At 39.1% G+C, this 24,085-nt stretch overlaps 1 protein-coding gene across 5 annotated transcripts in view; it reads left to right on the top strand.

Moving 5' to 3' along the window:
• Window positions 1-24,085, top strand: part of NPNT (nephronectin) — a 90,387-nt gene that overhangs the window by 32,459 nt on the left and 33,843 nt on the right. For 3 of the 5 annotated variants that reach the window (XM_047798276.1, XM_047798273.1, XM_047798272.1), the window contains 6 exons: window positions 4,405-4,497; window positions 9,149-9,268; window positions 10,204-10,323; window positions 11,955-12,089; window positions 12,382-12,504; window positions 14,137-14,532. In XM_047798276.1, coding sequence (XP_047654232.1) covers window positions 4,405-4,497; window positions 9,149-9,268; window positions 10,204-10,323; window positions 11,955-12,089; window positions 12,382-12,504; window positions 14,137-14,532 — 987 coding nt within the window. The remainder of the gene's footprint in view (window positions 1-4,404; window positions 4,498-9,148; window positions 9,269-10,203; window positions 10,324-11,954; window positions 12,090-12,381; window positions 12,505-14,136; window positions 14,533-24,085) is intronic. The other 2 variants (XM_047798275.1, XM_047798274.1) reach the window with 1 other exon arrangement.

The raw sequence follows: 24,085 nt of genomic DNA, 5'->3' as shown, positions 1-24,085 counted from the left end.
TCAAAGTCAGGGAGGAGGTCTGGCTTGAAATGTTGAGGTCCCCCTGACTCTGAGCTCTTTCATCTTTATGAGGAAATTCCCTTCAATTGTTGACCGGTTCGTAGTGTTAGCAAGTTATTTTTAATTGGTGTCGCTTGCTTATAAAAGCAAATATTTATTTAGCTCTCATGTACTTTACATATATTACTGATTTTCATCACTCTAACAGCAGAGTGTTATGTATTATAATTAAGCTATAAATAATAGTATTGTTTCATTTTTCATTCGAAGAAACCTCGGGGATATTAGGTGTCCTGCCCAAAGTTCATAAAATGAGTTGGTAAAAGATCTACTATGTCACCTTAGAGCTATTGTCTATATAATTCATGTCTCTTTCCACCAGTGTAATTTTGGAGGAAGAAAATATCACTGGAAATGTGATCCTCTGACTCATGCTGCACAACAAGGCTGACAAGGCTTGTCTTTTTACTTAATTTTACTCGAAACCTTTCTACCATTAGGTGTTTACAAAACTGAAGTAAAGAAAAGAGAGGCTTAGATTTCACTAGAAGGATGCAAGTATAAAGGAGTCAAAACTTTCCACTTAGTCCTTCAAATAATATTCCCTTTCATTTTAAATGTCAGATGAAACAGTTAAGGCCTCACTTTCCATAGATACTTAGTTGACCTCATCGGATCCAGAAATGATCTTGTTGAAGTATTCTTGTTCTTCAACATCTGAAAGTCCTTGAGGTATGTCATGTAAACTCATCATTTATAGACATAGTTTTCACGAGAATCAGGAACACCGGTATTTGAAAGTATATGCGATTGTTCATGAACTGCCCGCTGAAATCCACATTGGTAAAATGTGACCTGTGCGATGGGGCGGGGCGAGGACAAGCTGTTCTTCTAAAGTGTATTCTTTATTATCAGCTGCTTATTGATGACTGATGTTTTCCAAGACTTCTTTTCTGTCGTATAGTATCTATTTTTAAAGTGGAATTTGCCTACATACATGGGTAGTATTTTGAAATAAGTAGGGTTCTTATGATCTCACTTTCCTCTTTTAAAACTCCAGTTGATTTTTCTTCTCCAGTGTGAGTTGTCAAGTGGCAGCATGTTCAGGTCTGATTATTGAGTTGTCAGTGTTCTTCTTAGAGTGCCAGCGTGCTCCTTTTTAAAGTGCTGAACGTAAGCCATCAGAGGCGTCATTAATGTGTCAGCACCATAAAACTCTGTTGTCCCGATGCCAGGAATTTATACAAAGAAGATTATTACAAGAAACGACTGTTGAGATGGCAGAGAAATTCATTTAAATTTATTTGCAGGCGCTGCATCAACTTTAATGTGGTTCAAAGACACTAAAACTATCATTGGAACACGGATCCATCTCTGGGTATCTCTTATTTTCAGAAAATCGGTTTACCATGTACTTTTTCCTGCAATACGTACTTATTTCTCTCAAGAAAAATTGAAATATACTGAGTTGAAATCTTGCCTGCCCAAATGAAATATAGTTAGGGGGAAGAGAGTTTTATTAGTGGCAAAATGGGATTTTACACCTGCAGAATGGTGCTGCCACTGAAAATGTAATTTCAAGTTCAATCTTGTATATAAAACTCCAGACTACAGTAAACCTGTGTGTTTGAATCATGTCTCTCTTTTCCTTCCTTACCAAAAATGCAGCTCTAGCAAGTTCCTGATGGGAAGGTTTATATTGTTTGAGAGCAGGAACCCTTTGTGGGCTGCGTCTGACTTCTAGGTTCCCCCAAACTATTATTAAAATGATTTGCACATAAGCACACATTAAATACTTCTTTAGTGGCTGCTTCGTGTAATAATTCTTGGTCTTGAACACCATAGCGACTTGAAGAGTTCGAGGGAGTTGTCTGCTACAGCTCCTTAGTCCCTGAATCCATGAACTGTCAGGGTGAGAGGCTGCTGTGAGTGAGCTGGTTAAGTGGGGTAGCTGTTAAGAGACCCCCAGAAATGTTATTAGAGAAAATTGTCTATATCTGCTGCATAACAAATTAACTCAGAATGTTTTTATCCAGACTATATCTTTTTTCTTCTCTTTCCTCCTTTCTTCTTTCTCTTCTTTCTTTCTCTCTTTCTCTTCTTTCTTTCTTTCTTCCTTCCTTCCTTCCTCCCTCCCTCCCTCCCTCCCTCCCTTCCTTCCTTCCTTCCTTCCTTCCTTCCTTCCTTCCTTCCTTCCTTCCTTCCTTCCTTTCTTTTAGGGCCAAACCTGTGGCATATGGACGTTCCCAGACTAGGGGCTGAATCAGAGCTGTACTTGCCGGCCTAACTACAGCCACAGCAATGAGGGATCCAAGCCACGTCTGCAACCTACACCACAGCTCATGGCAATGCCTGATCCTTAACCCACTGAGCGAGGCCAGGGATTGAACCCGTATCCTCATGGATACTAGTCTGGTTTGTAACCCGCTGAGCCACAGTGGGAACTCCCGGACTATATCCTTTAATAAAGTGGAAACATGCCTTAGAGATAGGGGTAATCAAACAGGTTTCTTTTTCCTTGAGAGAAATGTTCAAATGAGCTTAAGTTGAAATAATTTCCACAGAACTGGAAATTCACATTTGCTTCAACGTAGGTTTTGGTACAAGGCAAGTATCCGCTAAAAATGGTGCTGCAAGCTGTGTATTTTAGGAAATTCACCCCTTCCCTTCCCTCAGAATCTTGCTTGGTGGAGTGAGCAGCTTGAATAGAATACAAGCACTTAATAAGTGCTTTCAGAGCTTCCTGGGGAGCCTCAGGAATAGCAGGACAAGCCCACTTTGGAACTGGCTTAATTTAACAGCCTTGTCACAGGCTTAGTATGAACCTGCTGGTCATGGCTTGTGCCCTGAGTCATTCTTCGGATTTGCTATAGCTGGGTCATGGGTAAAGTCGTGGGCTTGGACTGACCATATTCTATAAGGCACACACACAAAAAAGTGCCTTTCACAGTAAATGAAGTTCTAACCTGAACTCTGGCAAGATTTGCTTTTTTCCACCTTAACTCTCTCTGGTAATTTTATTCATATGGCTTTTCCTCCTCCTTGAGTCTCTGTACTCATACAAGCCCCCTTACCCCCTCAGCCAAAAAGAGTGTACTATTATAGATAATACCCTTTTACATGACTTTCCCATTGGAGAATAATTTGGGGCATGTACTGTATCATCTCATTGCATATTTTCAGGAATAAAAGATATTCTTTTGAATGTACAGTGTGCTTTATAGTAATTTCAGAAGAAACAATTTGCAAATATCGATTCCTAATGTTTTGTTTGACATGATTTATATTTCATATGTTGAATTCCTTATCTCAAGAAATGAATCAGTATCTTGTAGCCCACAACCAGACAGTAAACTTTTGGGAGCTAGTTAGGTCTGAGTTGATTGCTTTCCTTGGCACAGCAGTTTAAATGCTTTAACCCTAATATTAAGGTAGTTTCTTCAGGCCTGACTTTTTTTTTTGCTTTTTAGGGCCACACCCGCAGCATATGGAAATATGGAAATTCCCAGGCTAGGGGTCGAATTGGAGCTACAGCTGCCGGCCCACGCCACAACCACAGCAACTCGGAATCTGAGCTGCATCTGCAACCTACACCACCGCTCACTGCAATGCCAGATCCCCGACCCACTGAGTGAGGCCAGAAATGGAACCCTCATCTTCATAGATACTAGTCGCATTTCTTTCTGCTGCTTCACAGTGGGTTACTCCAAGGCCTGACTTTTTGAAAGGTGTGGAGTCCCACCCCAGAAACCAGTGTTCATTTAATTTGGGAGGTTTAATTGTTCATAATATGATAGTCTTTAAACAGGATGTGATTGCCTTTTTGACCCTAGTTTAGGCCCCACCCATCTTATATAACATTTTGGTGAGCTAATAATGGCAACAGTTAATCTTTTTTGCAGAAAACTTCTTATGTATATTATTTTTCCAGCCCCAGCCATCTCAAGTATTTTAAACTATTGTACAAAGTAATATAGGAAAGGTTTTAAGTTGGTCATTTAAGACCTAAGTGTACCTAAACAGAGCAGGTTGATTATTATCAATTTTTGTATAATCTGTTTTTTTTTTTTTTGAGTTGTCTCTTTCTTGATGACTAAAAACGACTATCTCTTTTTGGGGGCTTAAAAATTGGTATGAGGGTGATGGAATGTAAACTTATAGTGTGTGTGTGTGTGTGTTCTTGGGAAGCAAGATGGCAGAGATAAGTTTTAAGGACAATAGAAATTAAAATTTAAAAAGAGAAACCAGAAGAACGAGAAACTTATTTTTGTCAAGTATCTAGGGCATTCCTTTTGAACTCCAACAACTTTATGTAATTGTTTAATATATACTTACAAAGATTTTTAGGGCTAAAAATGACATCAGTTCAAAGTTGACTCTTATTACCTTCTTCCTGGTGTGAAGACGAACACTCCTACCCAACTCCTCTTGACCAAGGCAGTGAACAGCCTCTTTCACAACCCCCGGATCATCAAGCCACAAGTTTACCTTCAAGGGGTGAGCGTGCCTTGTTTCAGGTGGTCTGCTCCTCCCACCTGCACGGCTTCCTGCAGTGTTGTCACTTCTTGCCCGTGTTCTGAAGACTCGCCCCAGGAGTGCCCAGTCCTCCGCATCCTGAGCATGTGAAGCCAGCAGCAGAAATTGCCACCTGGTGCCAATTCTCTGTGCTCTAAAAAGCCTGGAGCCTCCCTTGTCCTTTCCCTGCATCAAGTATCCGTTGCTTTTCTTCTTTTTTTTCTGGGTTTCAAAATATTTTCTAAAAATCAGAGAACAAAAGAACTTTTGTTTTTCTGTGTAGGTGAAGTCAGGAATTCCGAAGCAACTGAGACTGGGGTTATGATGGCTTTGGCTAAGTAGATTTTTGAGATTCTCAAGTCCTCTTCCCCAACAGTACATTTGGGATGTAGAGTTTTAGGTCACCTGGAAATCAAACGATAGCTTGGCTTCCTTCTTTTGTTGGACATTTTGTCATATTAGAAAGCCTGAGTTCTGGTTCTAGCACAGCCCTTAAGTAGCTGTATGATTACGTGCAAGTCATTTAATGTGTAAGCAAACCAATTGGTAATAGGAAAGTGATTCCTGCTCTCTTCACCTGCAGGGCTGGGGTGAGGCTAGAAACACCAAAAGTTTTAGCATCTTCATTAGGCTGGAAAGTTTTGTAGAAAAATTGAGTGGCCGCCTGACTTTACAGTATTTCTTCCTTTTTTTTTTTTTTTTTTTTTTTTTTGGTCACGCCCATGGCATGCGGAAGTTCCTGGGACCGGAGATCAAACTTGCACCACGGCAGTGACAATGCTAGACCCTTAACCATGGGCCACCAGGGAACTCCTAAAAGACATTAGGACTTCTTCCAAAAGATTTTATTTCTCACTCACTCATAGATTTAGGAACTTATAATGACTGAATTAAACTCATTTAAATTATTAATTACTGTTTCTGCTCATTAGGAACGTGATGCATTTGGATCAAAAAATTGGGGCAGTGAGATTAACTTCAGGGTCATTGAAAATTTAAAGAGTAAAAGTTATGGCAGTTGACATATTGAGATCTGCTTGCCTGTGACCTCCACTTGAATCAGATAAAATGTAAAAGCTTACGACTTCTGAAACATAACACAGTTTAAACCTCAAAGGAAAAAAAAAAAAGGTCCAAATTATGTTAAATGAATGAAAGATTATTTTCTTTAAAAATCCATTGGGTTATCTTACTCAGTGAATCTCTTCCAGATTTTCAAGCTCCTTGTCAGTGTCTGCATGCTAATAAACTTTCTGATTCTTTTTTCTTCCTGAAGTATAATTATAATGCTATGCAGCTTGCATTTTTGTTCTGGATCAGCTCCTTTCCCCCACCCCACCCCACCTAAGCTCTTGAATTCACCAACTTGCTTAAATATACTCTTGACTGTAATAGATGCTCCATCAAAATTATATAGATAACAGTGTAAGCATTTGTGTAAGTGGTTTAATTGTAAAGTTCTGTCCTTTGATGTGATGAAATAGGTACGTGATAGAATTCATTAATTTTCTATTATAGATTGTCCTTATAATGTATATTACATCATAAACTTCTAGAGAAAGAGCAAGATTTAAATAAGTTTAAAATGAAGACACTAAAGTTTTCTTTCTTAGGTTCTTTTATCAACTTTTAAGATTGATTTGTGAAAGTACAATCAGGAGGATTTTCTTGTTCTTTAAATTCTGTTTATTATTTTTGGAGCATTTATTATAAATTAGAAGTGTCTTTTTTGAGTATCTGACTTAATGTGGTAGTAGCACAAGCATTACTAGGTCTATAGTCCAAGAAATTTTGGAAGCAGTATATATTAACTCAATTTTATAAGCCATTCAATCAATAACAAAAAGGTATAGTTAGCATAGACTAGAAACCCTGAAGCAAATTGAGGAAAAAGAAGTTCATCGCCAGGACATGAGTTGCTTTTAATGTTTTGAAGCTCCCTGATTTAGCAAAGTTCTGCTATTTGGTAAATATTGATGATTGTGGATTATTACAAAATCCTATTTTATCATCTCCACAGTGGCTTTTGTAAGGGTCAGTGGGAAGTTTGCAGGTGACACAGGCGTGTGGCGGAGGGGGCAGTGGAGGCAGCCCCTGGGGACATCAACAGCAGCCACCTGTCAGGGTGTCTCATGCAGCCCATCACCAGCTGTTAAGAGTACAGGTTTCTCAAATTGCTTTCAGCATATTTGGAAGCTGATGTGACAATTTAATAATAGTAAAATATCCAACAAGTGTCTCTGCATTTGCCCACTTAATGCTGCATGTTTACTTCCTTTTCCATATTACTTCATAAGTGATTTCCTGGTATGTTTGGGTCTTTTGGGGGAAATTTTGACATCTTACTGATTTTTTTTTTTCATTTTCTTTCAATTTCACAATTCTTAACCCCAACATGCTTTTTCTTCTAGGAAGGGAAAGATAAATTTGGATTGAAAATCATCAACATCCCCAGTCTGGATCATAGACTCATAGCAATCCTAAGGGGACCTTTATTGGCCAAGACTGGAGCTGCCTCAGCTGAGCTTCAGCTTTCGTTCATGGCCATGGTATTTGAAAAAATACCCATCAGCATAAATACACCTTGTATATGAGCCGCTTGGAGCTATAAACATCTAACCAGTTCCCATCAGAAACCCACAGAGGTTTCAGAGGCTCTTTAAAGATAAACCTAATGGCTCTTAATTGACACATTTTATAGCCATCAATATTCTTCACTTGAGATAGAGAATTCAATCTTACCCTATTATTTTGTTGTACTACTATGTTATATTTATGCTTAGTACAGAAAAATATTAGTACACAAAGCCTTCTCTGACAGTGTATTCAGATTTAATTACTATTTACTATAATGGCAATCAGAGGTTTATCAAAGCCAGGTGTGAATCTGTAGGGCTATTAGGCATGATAATTAACTATCTTAGAAATGAGAAAAGATTCCCTGACTCTAATAAGTATTGATCGGGTAGAAGACTATGAGAAGTGGAGTGAATTTCTTTCTGTCTTTCCTCCTTGATTTAAAAATATTACTTCATTTTAACAGAGGAAAAAAAGTCAAATTTTTGTTGGTAACTGTAATTTGCAAGTCACCTTTTTTGAGGAAATTAAAAAAAATTTTTTAAATAGGATCCTGTTTCAGGCAAGAGACTATACAATTTAAAATTAAAGAAAGCATAGAAGATGACAGAGGTATCTGGTTTATTTATTTAACCTTCCCAGATTTCACCCTCTGGGGATCTGCTTACAGTTTTGTTAAGGTTAGAAAACAGACCAAGTTGGGAAGTCAGTAAAATATAAAAACAAGTTTAGATGGAATTATTATTTGGTGGTTTTAAAAAACAATGTAAATTGGTGTTTAATGAAGTGTATATGTGTATATATATGGATAGATTTTTTTTTTTAATGAGCAGGTCAGACTTCAATTTGGTTAGATTTGAAAACAACTTGTAACTAGATATATCTATATTTCTGATTTGACGACATGGGTTAGTAGATAATTAAATTAGTAGTCAATTAAATTAATCAAGTGCCTACGCTGGCAGTCCAGACAAAATAAACATATGGTCAGATTTCTTTTTAATGAGAGCTATATTTTGGGCATAACTTTTCAGTGTATTTTTGTCATCATGAGTTTTATTTTCACTTGAGGCAATGTTCAACTAGGATTGGAAAGTTCTTATAACGTGGTTTATTGCCTTATTTCATATTGATAGTTAAACCAATAAACCTAAACTACATAATAATGATAGTCCATTACGTTTTGTCCATTAGTATTTCTATATGCCCTTCCTAACTGCAGAAGGAATGAAAATATGGAGGGTCTTTGTTTTTTTTGTTTTTGTTTTTTGAAATTTATTTTGTGACTTGAATGCTTTACGAAAATAGGAAGCTAAAGTTTCTTCTTTAATCTGAGATCAGTTTTGATTGTTTAAGATTGAGCAGGAGGAACCTCCGTAGTGATCCTTCTAATTCAAGGAGCTTCTGTCCTCAGCAAAAAAGAGCTTGTCTTTAGGAAGGTCAAAGCAGTCTAAAGTTAAAAATCTGTACACTTTCTGCAAACTAAGATAGGCTCTCAGTGTCTTCTTTGAACAGGAAGGAATTGAAAGACGAAGATTGCAAGCAGTCTAAAGTTAAAAATCTGTACACTTTCTGCAAACTAAGATAGGCTCTCAGTGTCTTCTTTGAACAGGAAGGAATTGAAAGACGAAGATTGCATTGTTAGGAGTGAATCTAATAGAAGAACCCAGATATTTAGAGGATATTGGAGTCAGATAGCTGGTTTATAAGCTGCTCTTTCTAGGGATGATAAGCCATGTGTCTGTGAGAAGAATCTTCCCAACTGTCTGTTGTAAACAGAGATTACACGTACTATAGTATTTAAGCTCAAGAAAATCACAGGGCCTTCCACCATTATCAGGCTTTTGGTCACCTCTGATAGGAGACTCCTGGTCACCCCTAGTGTAACTAGCATTAAAGTGAGGACATTGTGAGCAGGCTGTACCTCTTATGTACATGACTGGTTGCTGTAGCTTGGCTGCCTTCTCCTTCATTCTTCAATGCAGAGAAGAATTTTCAGTGATTGGTATTAGGTTTGAGGTTTTGTCATCTTTCTGCTTCAACCCATTCTTTTCAGATCTAAACGAGTGTGGCCTGAAGCCTCGGCCCTGCAAGCACAGATGTATGAACACCTACGGCAGCTACAAGTGCTACTGTCTCAACGGATACATGCTCATGCCGGATGGGTCCTGCTCCAGTATGTCAAGCATCTTCACTGTTTCAGAAGTGCTTTGGGCTTGATTTCATGCTGGGTTCAGGGAGTGTGTGGAAGTGGCTGCCCAGCTCCCCTCCCCCGCAAACAGGATGTGAGCGTGTGTTTGTATGCATGCCTGAGGAATGGAAAATCAAAATAAGTGCTGCCCATTTTAGACATCTAGCAGCCTTTACCATGGGTGCCAGTGTTAAGTTGATTTGGAAATGGTATTTAGAACAAGAATCGCTAATGTGTTCTAATGTGTTTTCTAATGTTTTTCCTACCACATGGACCCCTGTCTTCTATCTGGGCACAGAACTGTCCCACATAGAAAAAGAACATTAGTGACCACTTGAGGACTGTTGTACACTGTCCACAAGGATGGACAGTAAACTGTTTGCTGGGAAAGAATCTTTCCAGCCTGGTGATTGGGAATCAACCATCCATAAATACCTCCTCACTTCATTCTTACATTTCTTTTTCTTTTTCTTTTCTTTTCTTTCTTTCTTTTTTTTTTTTGCTTTTTTTTTTTTTTTTTTTTTTTGCTTTTTATGGCCGCACCCATGGCATATGGAAATTCCCAGGCCAGGGGTCTAATCAGAGCTATAGCTACCAGCCACAGCCACAGCTACAGCAGGGCAGGATCCGAGCTGCATCTGCGACTTACACCACAGCTCATGGCAATGCTGGGTCCTTAGCCCACTGCACAGAGCCAGGGATCAAACCACATCCTCACGGATACCAGTCTGGTTCGTTCCTGCTGAGCCACAACAGGAACTCCCCTTCCTCCTATTTTTAACTTAGGCTATTGGAGAATTAAGACCTTTTCATCTTTGTTGTAGATTCAGTGTCGCTGATGGCTGGACAAGTAGAAAACATAGTTATTTTAGGTTCAGGATACGTTTTCTGCCTCAGTCAGATGGTCACTCTCTTTCCAGGCGCCCTGACTTGCTCCATGGCAAACTGTCAGTATGGCTGCGATGTTGTCAAAGGACAGATCCGGTGCCAGTGCCCCTCTCCTGGCCTACAGCTGGCTCCTGATGGGAGGACCTGTGTGGGTGAGTTGCAAACTCAGGCATCTCTGTCAGCAGCCTCTGTGGGATAAGGAAGAAAGTGAAATGTGATGGAAGGAAGGGAAAAGGGTGGTTACGGAACATCAGGTAATTAGCTTTCCTTTAGAGGCTGTCACTTGTCTCCTTAGGGCACCTCTCACTATGAAAAGACCATGAAAACCTTGTTTCCCCTGAAAAATGAGGGACAGGAGGAAACCACACGTGCAAAGGCACTGACGTTTAAAGGGAGCACAGTGTTCAGAGAAACAGGAAGAGCTCAGGACATTAAGAGCTGAGCAGGTAGACAAGAGCTAGACTGTTTGTATTGCACAGGAGGATTAGATTTGCCCCCCGCCGCCCCGTAAATTAGGAAGGCAGTAAAAGATCATAGGTGAGAATCTGGGCTTTAATTTCAAACTTGACTGTGTCATATACTTGATATGTAGCCTTAGGTAAGAGACTTCCTTTCTTTGAGCTAGCGTCATCTCATTTTAGAAGTGGGAGTAATTTCACATAGAACCTCTGTGAAGAGTGAATGAGGTCATGGATGCAAGGAGCTTAGCATAATACATCGCATGCTTATTGCACTGAGTGCATAGAGGCATTTAGGACCTCAAGAGATCTTTACTGAGTATTTTCTATATGTCATGTACTGGGCTCAGTGCTAGGGTATGCAGTAATGGACAAAGCAGACAAGCTTTTAATCCTCACAAAGCTGATATTTGAATGGAAGGGACAGTAAAGAAAGAAATATCCAATACACATTAACAAACAATACTAAGTGTTAATATGGGGTACTAAGAGACTGAAAAACAGAAAGGGTCTATTTTAGAAAATGGTCAAGGAAAGCCCTAAAGTAAGACTTGGACCATTGGCCATTGAAGAATCAGCCAAGCACGTGAAAATGTTTTGGAGCACTGTGGTGGAGAGGTTGGCTTCTTTAAGGTTTTGCAAGGAAGGAGGTCATGTCGTCATGTACCTTATGTCATTATGTAGTAGTGTGAGGGGTGGTGGCTTGAGATACAGCAGATGAGGTAGGTGGGGGCTACTTAGTGCAGGGCCTTCGGAGGCGGGGTGAGAGATGAGGAATTCAGAAAGCAGGTAGAAATAGTTCAGAGATTTAAGCAGGGTAGTAGTCCCATCTCATGTCTTAATCGAATCTGTTGTATACAGTTGAGTGGGAATGCTTTGGAGGGGTGAGACTGGCAGAGAAAAGGCCAGTGTGGAGGCTCTTGTAAGAGTCTGCTCTGGGAGATGGTGGCTTGGACGAGGCAGTGGATGAAGAGTGGACTAAAGGAATTCAAAGACTCTGTCAGAGGTAGCTTGAGCAGGGGTTGATGATTTGGGGGTGGGGGGGAAATAGGGTTGTCAAGGAGATGACTCATGTTTCTGGTTTGAGCAACCAGGGGGGTGCAGGTGCAGAATGTGTGAGATTCGGTGCAAGAGGAGGATGGCTTGAGTTAGGACAAGGTGCAATTTGGAGACGTGGAATTTATGTCAGGGCAGCCAGCTGGATAACATCGATGATGAGCCACTATGTGCCAGGCAACCATTGGCAGATAGTTGTTGACTTTAAAATTGACTCCGTCTGAACCTGCTGTGGCCCTTCCTAAGATGCAGTTGACTTATGTTTCTAGACATTGATGAATGTGCTACTGGAAGAGCCTCCTGCCCCAGATATAGGCAATGTGTCAACACTTTTGGGAGTTACATCTGCAAATGTCATAAAGGCTTCGACCTCATGTATATCGGAGGCAAATACCAATGTCACGGTAATGAACCCCAACCATTGCTCTGTGTTATTTTCTCCTGTGGAGCGGAAAGGTCTCTTCATTATGGTGCTGATTGGGATGGCAGGGGCAGGGGAGGGTACTGGCATCAAATTAAATGAACATAAGTGAAATTCAAATGCCAGTAGCTCTGGACTTTATTTCTTCTATTTATCTTCTGATTTTATGTGAATCTTCACATTGCAAAAAACATTTTTTTGGAACCCCTGTATTTTTTTGAGTCATCATATTAATCTCCCAAATACACTGCTTCTTTTCCTCCTTCCTGATGCAGATATAGATGAATGCTCCCTGGGTCAGTATCAGTGCAGCCGCTTCGCACGGTGTTACAACATACACGGGTCCTACAAGTGTAAATGTAAAGACGGATACCAGGGCGACGGGCTGCGTTGTGTGTGTGAGTAATGCTCGTCTCCCGGCTCTAAATTCCACCAGAAGGTACAGGATTACACAAAGGCCATTCCAAAGGAAGATTAGTGATCAGATTAATTATCAACGAAATATAATTGTTCATAGCTACTCATACGAGTCTGTGATTTCCACAAACAATGAAATCACTTGCCCAGGAATTTTTAAAAAATTAAAAGCTCAGTTATACATTCTAATCTTAAAAGCATTCCGTTCCTCAACTAAACTGTCTCAATAGCTTCTCTTTAGCTGGTAAGAAATGATACCCCCTGCCCCCCCCCAATAAGAATTTGATTCGGCTCTAATCAGAAGGAAATGTATGTTTGGCATTAACATTCGATGTTCATGGTGGGATAATCTGAATAGAGTCTCCATTTTTATTCCTCTGTTATAGGCCTCTAAGTCTACTATTAAAAAATCATTTCCTTATTTATTTTCTCTACATTCAGAGCTGTTTTGCTTTTTAAATTTTTATAAGTTCTATTTGGAGTATGGCTCTGTTAGTAGATAAACATGAAAAAGATACTCTCCATGATGAATACTTCACAAACCAAAGGCCATAAGTTAGCCTGCATTTCATGCAACAATAGATTATTTTTTAAGTTTCTGGAGTAAAATATTTCCTAAAAGTCATGGGGCATAAAATCATGAGGATTACAGGATTTTTGAAGGGTCATGCCGTCATACGCCTAGTCTGGAATATATCACTCCAAGAAGATTAAATATTAATTCCTTTTGGTGAATGCCATCAAGGACCAAGTTTCCACAGATGATCTTGGTGACCTCTGACATTTTTTAAGGAAAGCAATTGTATAAATTAGTAAAGGGTAAGGAAAACCAAATATGAAGCAATAAGTGGAGCACTTAATGAAAATATATTTGTGTGAATAGAATTTGTATAAAGTATGGAAAAGTATTAGTCTTTAGACAATTCTAAACATGATTTTTTTGTCTTTTTTTTTGCCTTTTCTAGGGCCACTCCCGTGGCATATGGAGGTTCCCAGGCTAGGGGTCTAATCGGAGCCATAGCTGCCAGCCTAGGCCAGAGCCACAGAAACACAGGATCCAAGCCACATCTGCAACCTACGCCACAGCTCACAGCAACGCCGGATCCTTAACCCGCTGAGCAAGGCCAGGGACCAAACCCTCAACCTCATGGTTCCTAGTCGGATTCGTTAACCACTGAGCCATGACGGGAACTCCCTGAGCATGATTTTATGATGTATATGTACCATGGGGACACTTAACATAGTCTCTCAACATACATCTCTCATGTTTTAAAATTTTATAATGTCTGCATTTAAAAAATCTTACTGATTCTTGTTTCTTTTCACTTTATAAATACTTAAAATTTTTTGTTTCAAATAATACATTTCATTACGAAAGCAACAATATAATTTTTGTGTATGTCCACCAGACGGATTATGTGTGTATGATTATATATGTGTATATTATATATACACATATATATTTTTTGTAAAACAGCGTGACTTACAGTAGGGGAATATTCTAAATGCGAAAAAGCATGAGGTATTTTAATAGATCTGTTTTGTACAATTTGGTATTTTACTTCTTAAGGAGAGATGGTTACACACTAATTTAAGTATATTTATTCTTTTAGATATTCCAAAAGTCATGATCGAACCTTCAGGCCCAATTCATGTACCAAAGGGAAATGGTACCATTTCAAAGGGTGATGGAGGACAGAGTAACTGGATTCCTGATGTTGGAAGTACGAGGTGGCCTCTGAAGACACCATACATACCTCCTGTCATTACCAACTGGCCCACTTCTAAGCCAACAACAAGACCTACACCAAAGCCAATGCCACAGCCTACCCCTCCCCCACCCCCACCCCCACCCACAGAACTCAGAACCCCTCCACCAGCAACAACTCCAGAAAGACCAACCACCAGACTGACCACCGTAGCACCAGTTGCCACTACGTCTCCAAGAGGGTTCACGGTTGACAACAGGATACAGACAGATCCTCAGAAACCCAGAGGAGATGTGTTCAGTAAGTCATAAATGTTAGCACATCTTTTGAGGGTTTTTTTCTTTTTCCAGTTTTATTGAAATGTAACTGACATACTGCACTGTATAAGTTTAAGGAGTACAGCATGATAGTTTGACTTACACATGTCATGAAATGATTATCATAGTTTAGTTAACATCCATTCTCATACAGATACAAACGAAAAGAAAAAAATTTGTTTCCTTGGGATGGAAACTCTTAGGATTTACTCTCTTAACTTCCACAGAAGTCATACAGCAGTTATAACTGTAGTCATAATGTTGTACATTCCATCCTTAGTGCTTATGTATCTTATTTTTGCATGTGTGTCTTTTTTTTTTTTTTTTTTGCCTTTTCTAGGGCCACTCCCGTGGCGTATGGAGGTTCCCAGGCTAGGGGTCAAATCGGAGCTGTAGACCCCCGGCCTATGCCAGAGCCACAGCAACACAGGATCTGAGCCGCGTCTGCCACCTACACCACAACTCACAGCAACACCAGATCCTTAACCCACTGAGCGAGGCCAGGGATTGAACCCGCAACCTCATGGTTCCTAGTCGTATTCGTTAACCACTGAGCCATGTAGGGAACTCACGAGTGCTTATTTATATTATAACTGGATTTGTACCTTTGGACTGCCTTCATCCCTAATCTTCCTTTTCAAGTAACCACAAATCTGATCTCATTTTCTGTGCATTTGTTCTAAGATTCTGTATGTAAGTGAGATCACATACAGAATTTGCCTTCCTTTGATTTATTTCACTTAGCATTATGTCCTGAAGATCCATCCTTGTTGTCACAAATGGCAGGATTTTCTCATTTTTATGGCTCATTTTTATTATTTCCATGTCCTCACCAACACTTATCTCTTGTCTTTTTGGATAGCCATTTTGACAGGTGTGAGGTGATAGCTCATTTTGATTTTGATTTGCATTTACCTAATAATTAATGATGCTGAGCATCTTTTCAGGTACCTGTTGGCCATTAGTACATCTTCTTTGGGCAAATGCCTATTCAGGTTCTTTGCCCACTTTTTAATTGGATTATTTGGTCTTTTGTTACTCAGTTGTATGAATTAACTATATATTTTAGCTATTAACCCCTTACTAGATGGATGATTTGCAAATATTTTTTCCCACCTCAATAGGTTGTGTTTTCATTCTGGTAATGGTTTCTTTTACTGCACAGAAGCTTTTTAGTTTGATGTTACCTCACTTATTTTTTATTTTGTTGCTTGTGCTTTAGGTGTCACATCAAAAAAATTACTGCCAACACTCGTGTCAAGGAGCTTTCTTCCTATGTTCTCTTCTAGGAGTTTTATGGTTTCATGTCTTATGTTCAAGTCTTTAATTTGTTCCAGGCTAATTTTTGTGAATGGTGTAGGATAGGTATCTAGATTCATTCTTTTGCATGTGACTATTCAATTTTCCCAGCATCATTTATTGAAGAGACTGAATTTTTTCCATGAATATTCTTGAATTCCTTGTCGAATATTATTTGACCATTGATGCTTGGGTTTATTTCTGGGCTCTTGACTTTGTTCCATTGGTCTATATGTCTGTTTTTATGCCAGTACCATAATGTTTGATTACTGTATCTTTATAGCTTGAAATCAAAGTGTGATGTCTACCACTTTGTTCTTCTTTCTCAGAATTGCTGTGGCTATTTTGGGGTCTTTTGTGCTGTACATTTTAATACGCTTTTTATGATGGCATCCAAACCACAGGCCATGCCTTGAATAAGACTCATAAAAAGGATTACTTATGCAAAGTATAAATCATACATCCCTATTGTTAGATATTATAAAGAGGTATATAAAAGTCAGTCAGCTGGGCAAATAAGAATGTGAATAGAAATGGAAGGAATATCACAGAGTCATACAGTAGTAGATCGCAGCTCCTATCCAGTATGAGAATTCTCCTAACATACTCAGATTTACTTGAAAACTCTCAGAGATTGAGAACTTAATATACCACATCCTATTTAACGTTTAACCTAAATGTTCCTTCAATCGATAAGTATTTTTTTGTGCATTTTAAGGTGCCAAGCCCTGTGTTAGGCATGGGTTTACAAAGATAAAACAGAAAAGCTTATAACCTGGTGGGAAAGATAGTTGCCCACAAGCCATCTGTGGTGCTCTGTTAGTGAAAGAGATTTGTGTGGGATGTTACGGAGGAGAGAGAAGGTTCCCAACCTGTCTTTGGCTAGGGACAGTTTGGAGCATGGGGAGGCTTCTCGAGTGAATTGGGGCAAAGGGCATGAAGAAAGGGAGGCATTATAGTTAACGAGGGCAACACAACGAGGACAGCACAACATAGCATAGCATATGCAGCAAACTACCAACAAATTGGAGCGTTGAGCCAAGGATTGTTGAGAAACATTGGGCAATTATGCCCTTGTATTTACTGTAAACTAGTAGTTAGATCTAAATTGGAGCTAGGCTGAATTTAAGATTCCAGATTTTTAATGGGTGACTGGGAAAGGGTGACACCACCCATGGAGAGAGAGGCTGTAGGTAAAGAAGTTTTGAAGGGAGAAGAGGTTGTTCCCTTATTACCAGACCAACATTTGTGATTTTTAACCTCTTTCTGAGCTTTTCAACGTGTGCTCTTTTTAAAAAGTCTCTCTCTTTTTTTTCCCCATTATGAAAATACACATATGAATTAAAAATAACACTGCAGTTCACTAATAGATCAAACTGGGGAGACATGCAGTTCTGATGATGCTTGAGAGCACTCGTTCTAAGAGAGTGTGATCTTAAAGACATGCCCCAGGAAAGACTCACCTTGATCCTGTGCCAAGGCTGTTGCATGCCACAGATAGCACTGCCGCCTTGGGACACTCCTGCCAGAAGTTAAATTCCACTCCCATTTCATCTTCAGCCATAGCTGCTGGTTAATGTTAACCTCATGAGGATCTTTGGGACACTGCTTAATTTGCTGTCTGGTGACTGCAGCATATATTCCAAATAAGGGAGTGGTTCCAAGTTTTCAACTCAGAACAAATGACTCGTATTCATTCATTGTGAAAGCAGAAGGGAATCCTAGCGCCATTTTAGGTCAACTCCATTTAATTCATTGAATATTTTCTTCACCTCTGGTGTAATAATTTCTCAAGCCATCTTTAGCCTCCACTGGTCCGAGAAGAGACTTTGGCGCTCCTCATTTCATGAGTTTTCAGGTAATATTAATTACAGCAACGGTTGGGCCATCTCCAGAGAGCCCCATACTTCAATTGTATGTTCCTTTACATTGAAAGGGTATATATTTGTTGAATGGAAGAGGAAGAGGTTGTTAAACAGGGCTTTTCTTTATAGGATGTGCATATCTATGTGTGTGCACATGCGTGTGTAGGGGAGAGAGAGAGTATTGTTCCCTGAGAGAAGACTATAAAGATATTCTAAAAGGAAATTAAAGAAGGAAAAAATTATAACACAGATCTGCGGCCCAGACTTCTCCCCTCTTCTAAGAGGCTGCTTATCACTAGCCTCTTTAACCTCTCCAGTGAGATGAAGGTACATATCTCAGACTCAGGATGTCTCATTGTCTCTGATCGTCACCCCAAACACACTCTACCCCCAGCTTTTCCCACCCCAGGAGATGGTACCTCCATCCAGCCAATTACTAGGCCAAAGAACTTGGAGGCATCTTGAGTTACATATTACACCCACATCCAAGCCGTCTGGAAATCCTGTTAGCCCTTCCTTCAAATTGTATCTGAAGTGTGTCTTCACCTCACCATCTCCAGTGCTGCTGCTGCCCGTCCACTGGGGTACAGATCTGAAATGCTTTTCCAGAGGAGTTTTGGAATATAACATTTTTTTTTTAATTTTAGAAAAGTTATGTGCATATGCTGTGCATTACACACCAAAACATATTAATGTTTCTAAGGGAAACATGAATGTTTAAGCTAATGTGGCTACTGAAGCCATTTAGCTTAGGTTAAGTGAGGGTTAGTTTTGCCACCTAATGAGTTAATGAAGCAGCTTTTGGATTTGAGAATGATGGGCGAGGAACCCTGGATCTGTTCTGCAGTAACCTTCCAGCCCATCCCCTGCCTCCATCCTTGTCCTCCTCTTCCCAACCCAGCAGAGAGTCATCTTTTAAAACTTAGATGAGACGTCCCTGTTCAGAGCTCTGTGTTGGCACCCCCTTCCTTCAGTAAGGATGGAAGCCCTTCTGCCATTTTACCAAGTCCGAAAATGGCATCTCCTAGCGCTCCCCCCCCCCCCCGCCCCCATTCATTCACCTAGCCTCCTTGCTGTTCCTCCAACTTCGCCTATCTTAGGATTTTTGCTCCAACTGTTCTCTCTTTTTGGAACACTCTTCCCCCAGCTATCAGCTTGTCTCACTTTCTCTCCTCCTCAAGCAAATCTCAGCTTAATCAGTGAGGCCACCCTGATCCGTCTTCAATATTGTGACCTCTCCTAACTATCACCAGCCCACCTGAGCTCACAGCTCTCTCCTTTGTTTTGTTTTAGGGCCACACCCATGGCATATGGAGGTTTCCAGGCTAGTTGGTTGAATAGGATCTGTACCTGCTAGCCTATAGCACAGCCACAGCAATTCCAGGTTCAAGCCACATCTGCGACCTATACCATAGCTCACAGCAATGCCGGGTCCTTAACCCACTGAGCAAGGCCAGGGAGCAAACCCGCATCCTCATGGATGCTGGTCAGATTTGTTTCCGCTGAGCCAGGATGGGAACTCCCTCTTCTGTTGTTTTTTTTTTTTTTTTTTAATTGCATTTATCACCTTCTCTATACTCTCTTGTCAGCTTATTTATAATGTCTATTTTTGTCTCCTCTGACTAGAATATAGGCTTTTTGAGGAGAGGGATCTTTGTTTTGCTCATTGTTATAGCTCAGGAATCTAAAATAATGTCTGGCACATAATCGGCAATTGAATACTATTTATGGAACATAGAAATGAATGAATAGATCAATCAATCATAATGTTTTAGCATACAATAAATTATCGTGTAATCACTTTTCCATACGAAAGCTAGTTTTTAGTTACACATTTAATCTATATTTGATGATTAAAAATATTCTTTCCTGATTGTTACTTATTTTTGTAGTCTAGGGAGCTTTTCTATTGTGCTTCCTCTATGCTTTTTTCTCCTTCTCCCTTCCCTCCCTTCCTTCCTTTTGGAGATTCAGTGGATTATTAATTCTGAAAATTCAGTATTAGTGAGAAGGAAAATGATGTTAGAGATAATATTTCAAAGTATATATTTTCTAGCTCCTAAAACTAGCTGAGATAATTTTTATGTTATACTTTCATTATTTGAAAGTTGGCCTGTGTGAAGGTACACACATTTTTGAATGTAAGAAAGATTTAAGAAGCAACCCCTTAAAACAATGTTCCCTGTAGGTATTAAACAAAATACTCTTGAAGCCAGAATTTTATTCTTTCACTACTCCTACAAAAGAAGGGGATTTAAAACAGTGAAAAAATTTATTTAAACTTCAAATTAGTAGTCCAGATAGAATAGGCGTAATAGCCTTTTCACATTTTAATTTGGGACCTAAAAGTTTCATCTAAACCAACATCAATTAATTATACAAGTATAAGATACTTATGAAGTTTAAAAAAATTATCCCAATTATATCTAAAATCTCTGAAGGTAACTACAGACCTTCCTAATACCCATCCCCCTGTTGTTAGGATGCTCTGTCTTGTATTTAACCTGAATTCATGAAATTATAGTTTATACCTCTTCAGTATTGTCAGGTTACTTGGGGCTGAAGGACACACGTGAGCATTGTCTCCAGACCCCCTCTTGGGAAATTACTAATCTGTTTATTCTTTGGGCTCAGTAATTTCTGTTTCATAAAACAATTCCTAGAAATAATTTTTTTTTCAACTCACATATCAATCTTTTTGGCTTGCCCTTTGAACTATCTTTGCTTTCAAGGTCTGTCTTAAATGATGGGGTCCAAAGATACTTAATAGTCAGATCTGACCTGATATTGATTACAGGGGGAATTTTTTTTTTTGGGTGATGCCAAAGTTCCCAGGCCGGGATTCGAACCTGCGCCACAACAGTGACCCAAGCCACAGCAGTGACAATGCTAGATCCTTAACCCACTAGGCCATGAGGGAACTCCTGCAGGGGGAGTTTTTAGAAACATGCTTTTCTAACCTAAGTCTTTTCCTTCTGTTTTCAGGTATGTTATACTGCAGATATATTTACAGTGCAGAGCTATTTTATCCTCAGATATTTTTTCCTCCAACATCCATACAATGTCTGGCACATAGTAGTCACTCAGGAATATTTGTTGAATGAAGTGAAATGGACTCTTATCCTGGATCCAACTCTCTTTCAAACTATTCAGTAGACTATTGATTCCAATAGTCTGTCCCCAAATGATCAAAGTTATTTCAGATAATGGTCTTTCTCTTATTTGGATACAGCTTAATATAGCCATTGAAAACAAATATTTTCTACAAAACTCTAAATCTAATATTCTTCTAAACTTTAAGCACGATGTTGATAATTAGTTAAAAGACATTGAAAAAGACTGAAAATAAGGTTAAGGCATATGAAAAAGGAGAGAATTTTAACTACTGCTGAGGATAGAATACCTTGAATCAAAAGATCTAGTTTTGATTCTCACCTCTATTTTATTATATGTGAGTTAAGTGACTTTGGACAGGTTACTGTGTTTTCCACCTGAATTTTCTCACCTCTAAAATAGGGGTGATAACCCTAGTTATCTGTTCTCATAGAGTATTTTCAAGGGTCAGACATAATACAAGAAAAGTGTTTGTGAATTACCTAATATTATGAGATAAAAGATTACTGTATTTTATAGAAATAACTATGACAGGAACATTTAAATAATATGTAACTAAGGAAGTAACTTTTTATGTATGATATGAGATGTTAAACATGTATTTTTTAAATAATGTCAACTTGAGGAACCCTAGGTTTTTCAGGTTGTGTGAATTGAATTATATAATCAGACATAATTGCGAGACTAGGCCTATAGGCATCACTTGAGTAACACTAAAGGTACCTGATGGAGCAGGAAATTATTTTTTCTTTGCAATGTTTGGATTTTTTCTTTTTACAATTTTTATTGAATTATAGTTGATTAACAATGTTGTGTTCATTTCTGCTGTTCAGCAAGTGATTCAGTTAATTCTTTTTCATATTCTTTTCTGTGATAGTTGAATATAGTTCCCTGTGCTCTATAGTAGGACCTTGTTGTTTATCTACCCTATGGATAATAGTTAGTCTCTGCTAATCCAAAACTCCCAATCTTTTCCTCCCTCTTGGCAACCACAAGTCTGTTCTCTATGTCTTGTGAATCTGTTTTTTTTTTTTTTTTTTTGGTAGATACGTTGATATGTGTCCTATTTTAGATTCCACATATAAGTGATATCATATGGTATCTGCCTCTTTCTGACTTCACTTAGTATAATCATGTCTAGGCCCATCTATGTTGCCACGAATGGCATTATTTCATTCTTCTTAATGGCTGAGTAATATTCCATTGTATATATGTACTACATCTCCTTTATCCATTCCTCTGTCAATGGACATTTAGGTTGTTTCCATGTCTTGGCTGTTGTGAATAGTGCTGCTATGAACATTGGGGTGCATGTATCTTTTTGAATTATAGTTTCGTCTGGATATATGCCCAGGAGCAGGATTACTGGATCATATGGCAACTCTATTTTTAGTTTTCTGAGGAACCTCCGTACTATTTTCCATCGTGGCTAAAGCATGAAATTGTTATTTCATCAATGGGACAGACTAGTTCTTCTCAAAGTGTATTTCATAGAACATTACTTTTCTGGAATATTATATAAGTGTACACCTAAAAAAAAATCTGAGGTCAAATAAATTTGGGAGATTCTAGGTTTCGTCAACTTAAATAGGTTTGGTAACTGTAGGACTTTTCAGTATTCCAGTGGGCACTGTGAATCTCTTGGAGAGGCATATAATGTACATCATTTCCCAAGTGGATTTAACCATTGGGGTTAGAGTTTATTATAACCAACTTTGGATCAGTCTGGGCTGAACTAAGAACTATGGGGACCACGCTCTCCACACCAAATGGCCCATCCCATGGGCTCTCATTTGCATGGTTTCTAAGACCTGATGGATTGATCTTGGATCTGGAAGAGCCTGGCAGGGTTGGAAGGGGGTTAGGGAGCGCAGAACAGTGCTGGACAGACTTAGAGCGAGGAAAGCAGATTTAACTGTGGGCTGTCTATCCAAACACCAGAGGTATGCTGCAGGCGATTGCTAAAAAGTTAGACTAAGCCAGCACCAAAGTAAAATCTGGTATCAGAGTAGGAAGGAGCTATCACAGAGCAGAGCAAATTTTTTAAAAATGTCATGTGGGAGTTCCCATCGTGGCTCAGAGGAAATGAATCTGACTAGTATCCATGAGGAGGCAGTTTCCACCCCTGGCCTCGCTCAGTGGGTTAAGGATCCAGTGTTATTGTGAGCTGTGGTGTAGGTCACAGATGCAGCTTGGATCTGGCGTTGCTGTGGCTACGGTGTAGGCCATCGGCTATGGCTCTGATGTGACCCCTAGTCTAGGAACCTCCATATGCTGTGGGTGTAGCCCTAAAAGACATAAATGAATGAATGAATGAATAAATAAATAATGTTAGCAGAAACCAAAGTAAAGGAAATTAGGGGAAAATACAATTCTCATTGAGTAATGCAATGAAATATAATGCCATATTTTTTTTTAAAAAAAATTTAATGACATGGGAAGGTACCTATATTATAAAAATGTTAAGTGAAAAGAATATACAAGATTGTATATACTGTTGACCCCAATTAGTTATAAAATACACATCTCCGTATGTCTAAATAAATATAAAGGTCTGACAGAAAAAAGACCAACATAGTAACCATGGATGTAGCCAGTTTATGTATTTGAGATGATTTTCACTGTTTTTTGTTATCTTCATGCAGTGATTTTTAATCTCCCTGTTCCTCTTGTCACAGGTCACAGTAATTTGTTATTAGCGGTCATTCCTTAGGAGAGGGGTTGGAGGTCATAGAATCCCACTCTCCCAGCTGGAGCATTGAGTTGTATGTTATGAAAAAGTACCCCCAGGGGATCCTGATTGTGAATCATGTTAGCTTTAATTAGGATGTACAGATTTTTAAAAAATTATTAAAAGTTTTATCAACTGCTATTTTTACCCTTTCAAAATGTCTTTGCAATTGCGCATGTCAGACCTGTGCTCAGAAGCTCGGAAAACAGGGAATATAATGGCACTTGGATCAGGAGGTAGATTTTTCTCAAATGTTATCAGAAGCCCAGTTGAACCAGAATAACCTAGCATGCTTATTTAAAATGTAGATTCCTAATCCCCGCCACACATTTCCTAAATCAGACTTTCTAGGGAAGCACTTCTCAGTCTTTAGTGTGTAAACGAGTCACACAGGGAGTTTGTTAAAATGAAAACTTTGATTCAGTGGGTCTAGGATAGGACCTGAGACTCTATGTTTTCAAGAGGCTCACAAGTAACACTGCTGGTCTGCTAACTACGCTGAACGGGGCTCTCTAAATCAGAAGGGC

This window comes from Phacochoerus africanus, chromosome 10 (assembly GCF_016906955.1).
Source record: "Phacochoerus africanus isolate WHEZ1 chromosome 10, ROS_Pafr_v1, whole genome shotgun sequence".
Classification (NCBI taxonomy): Eukaryota; Metazoa; Chordata; class Mammalia; order Artiodactyla; family Suidae; genus Phacochoerus; species Phacochoerus africanus.
The sequence above is the reverse complement of the archived record's forward strand: the minus strand, read 5'-3'. Positions and strand labels throughout refer to the sequence as shown.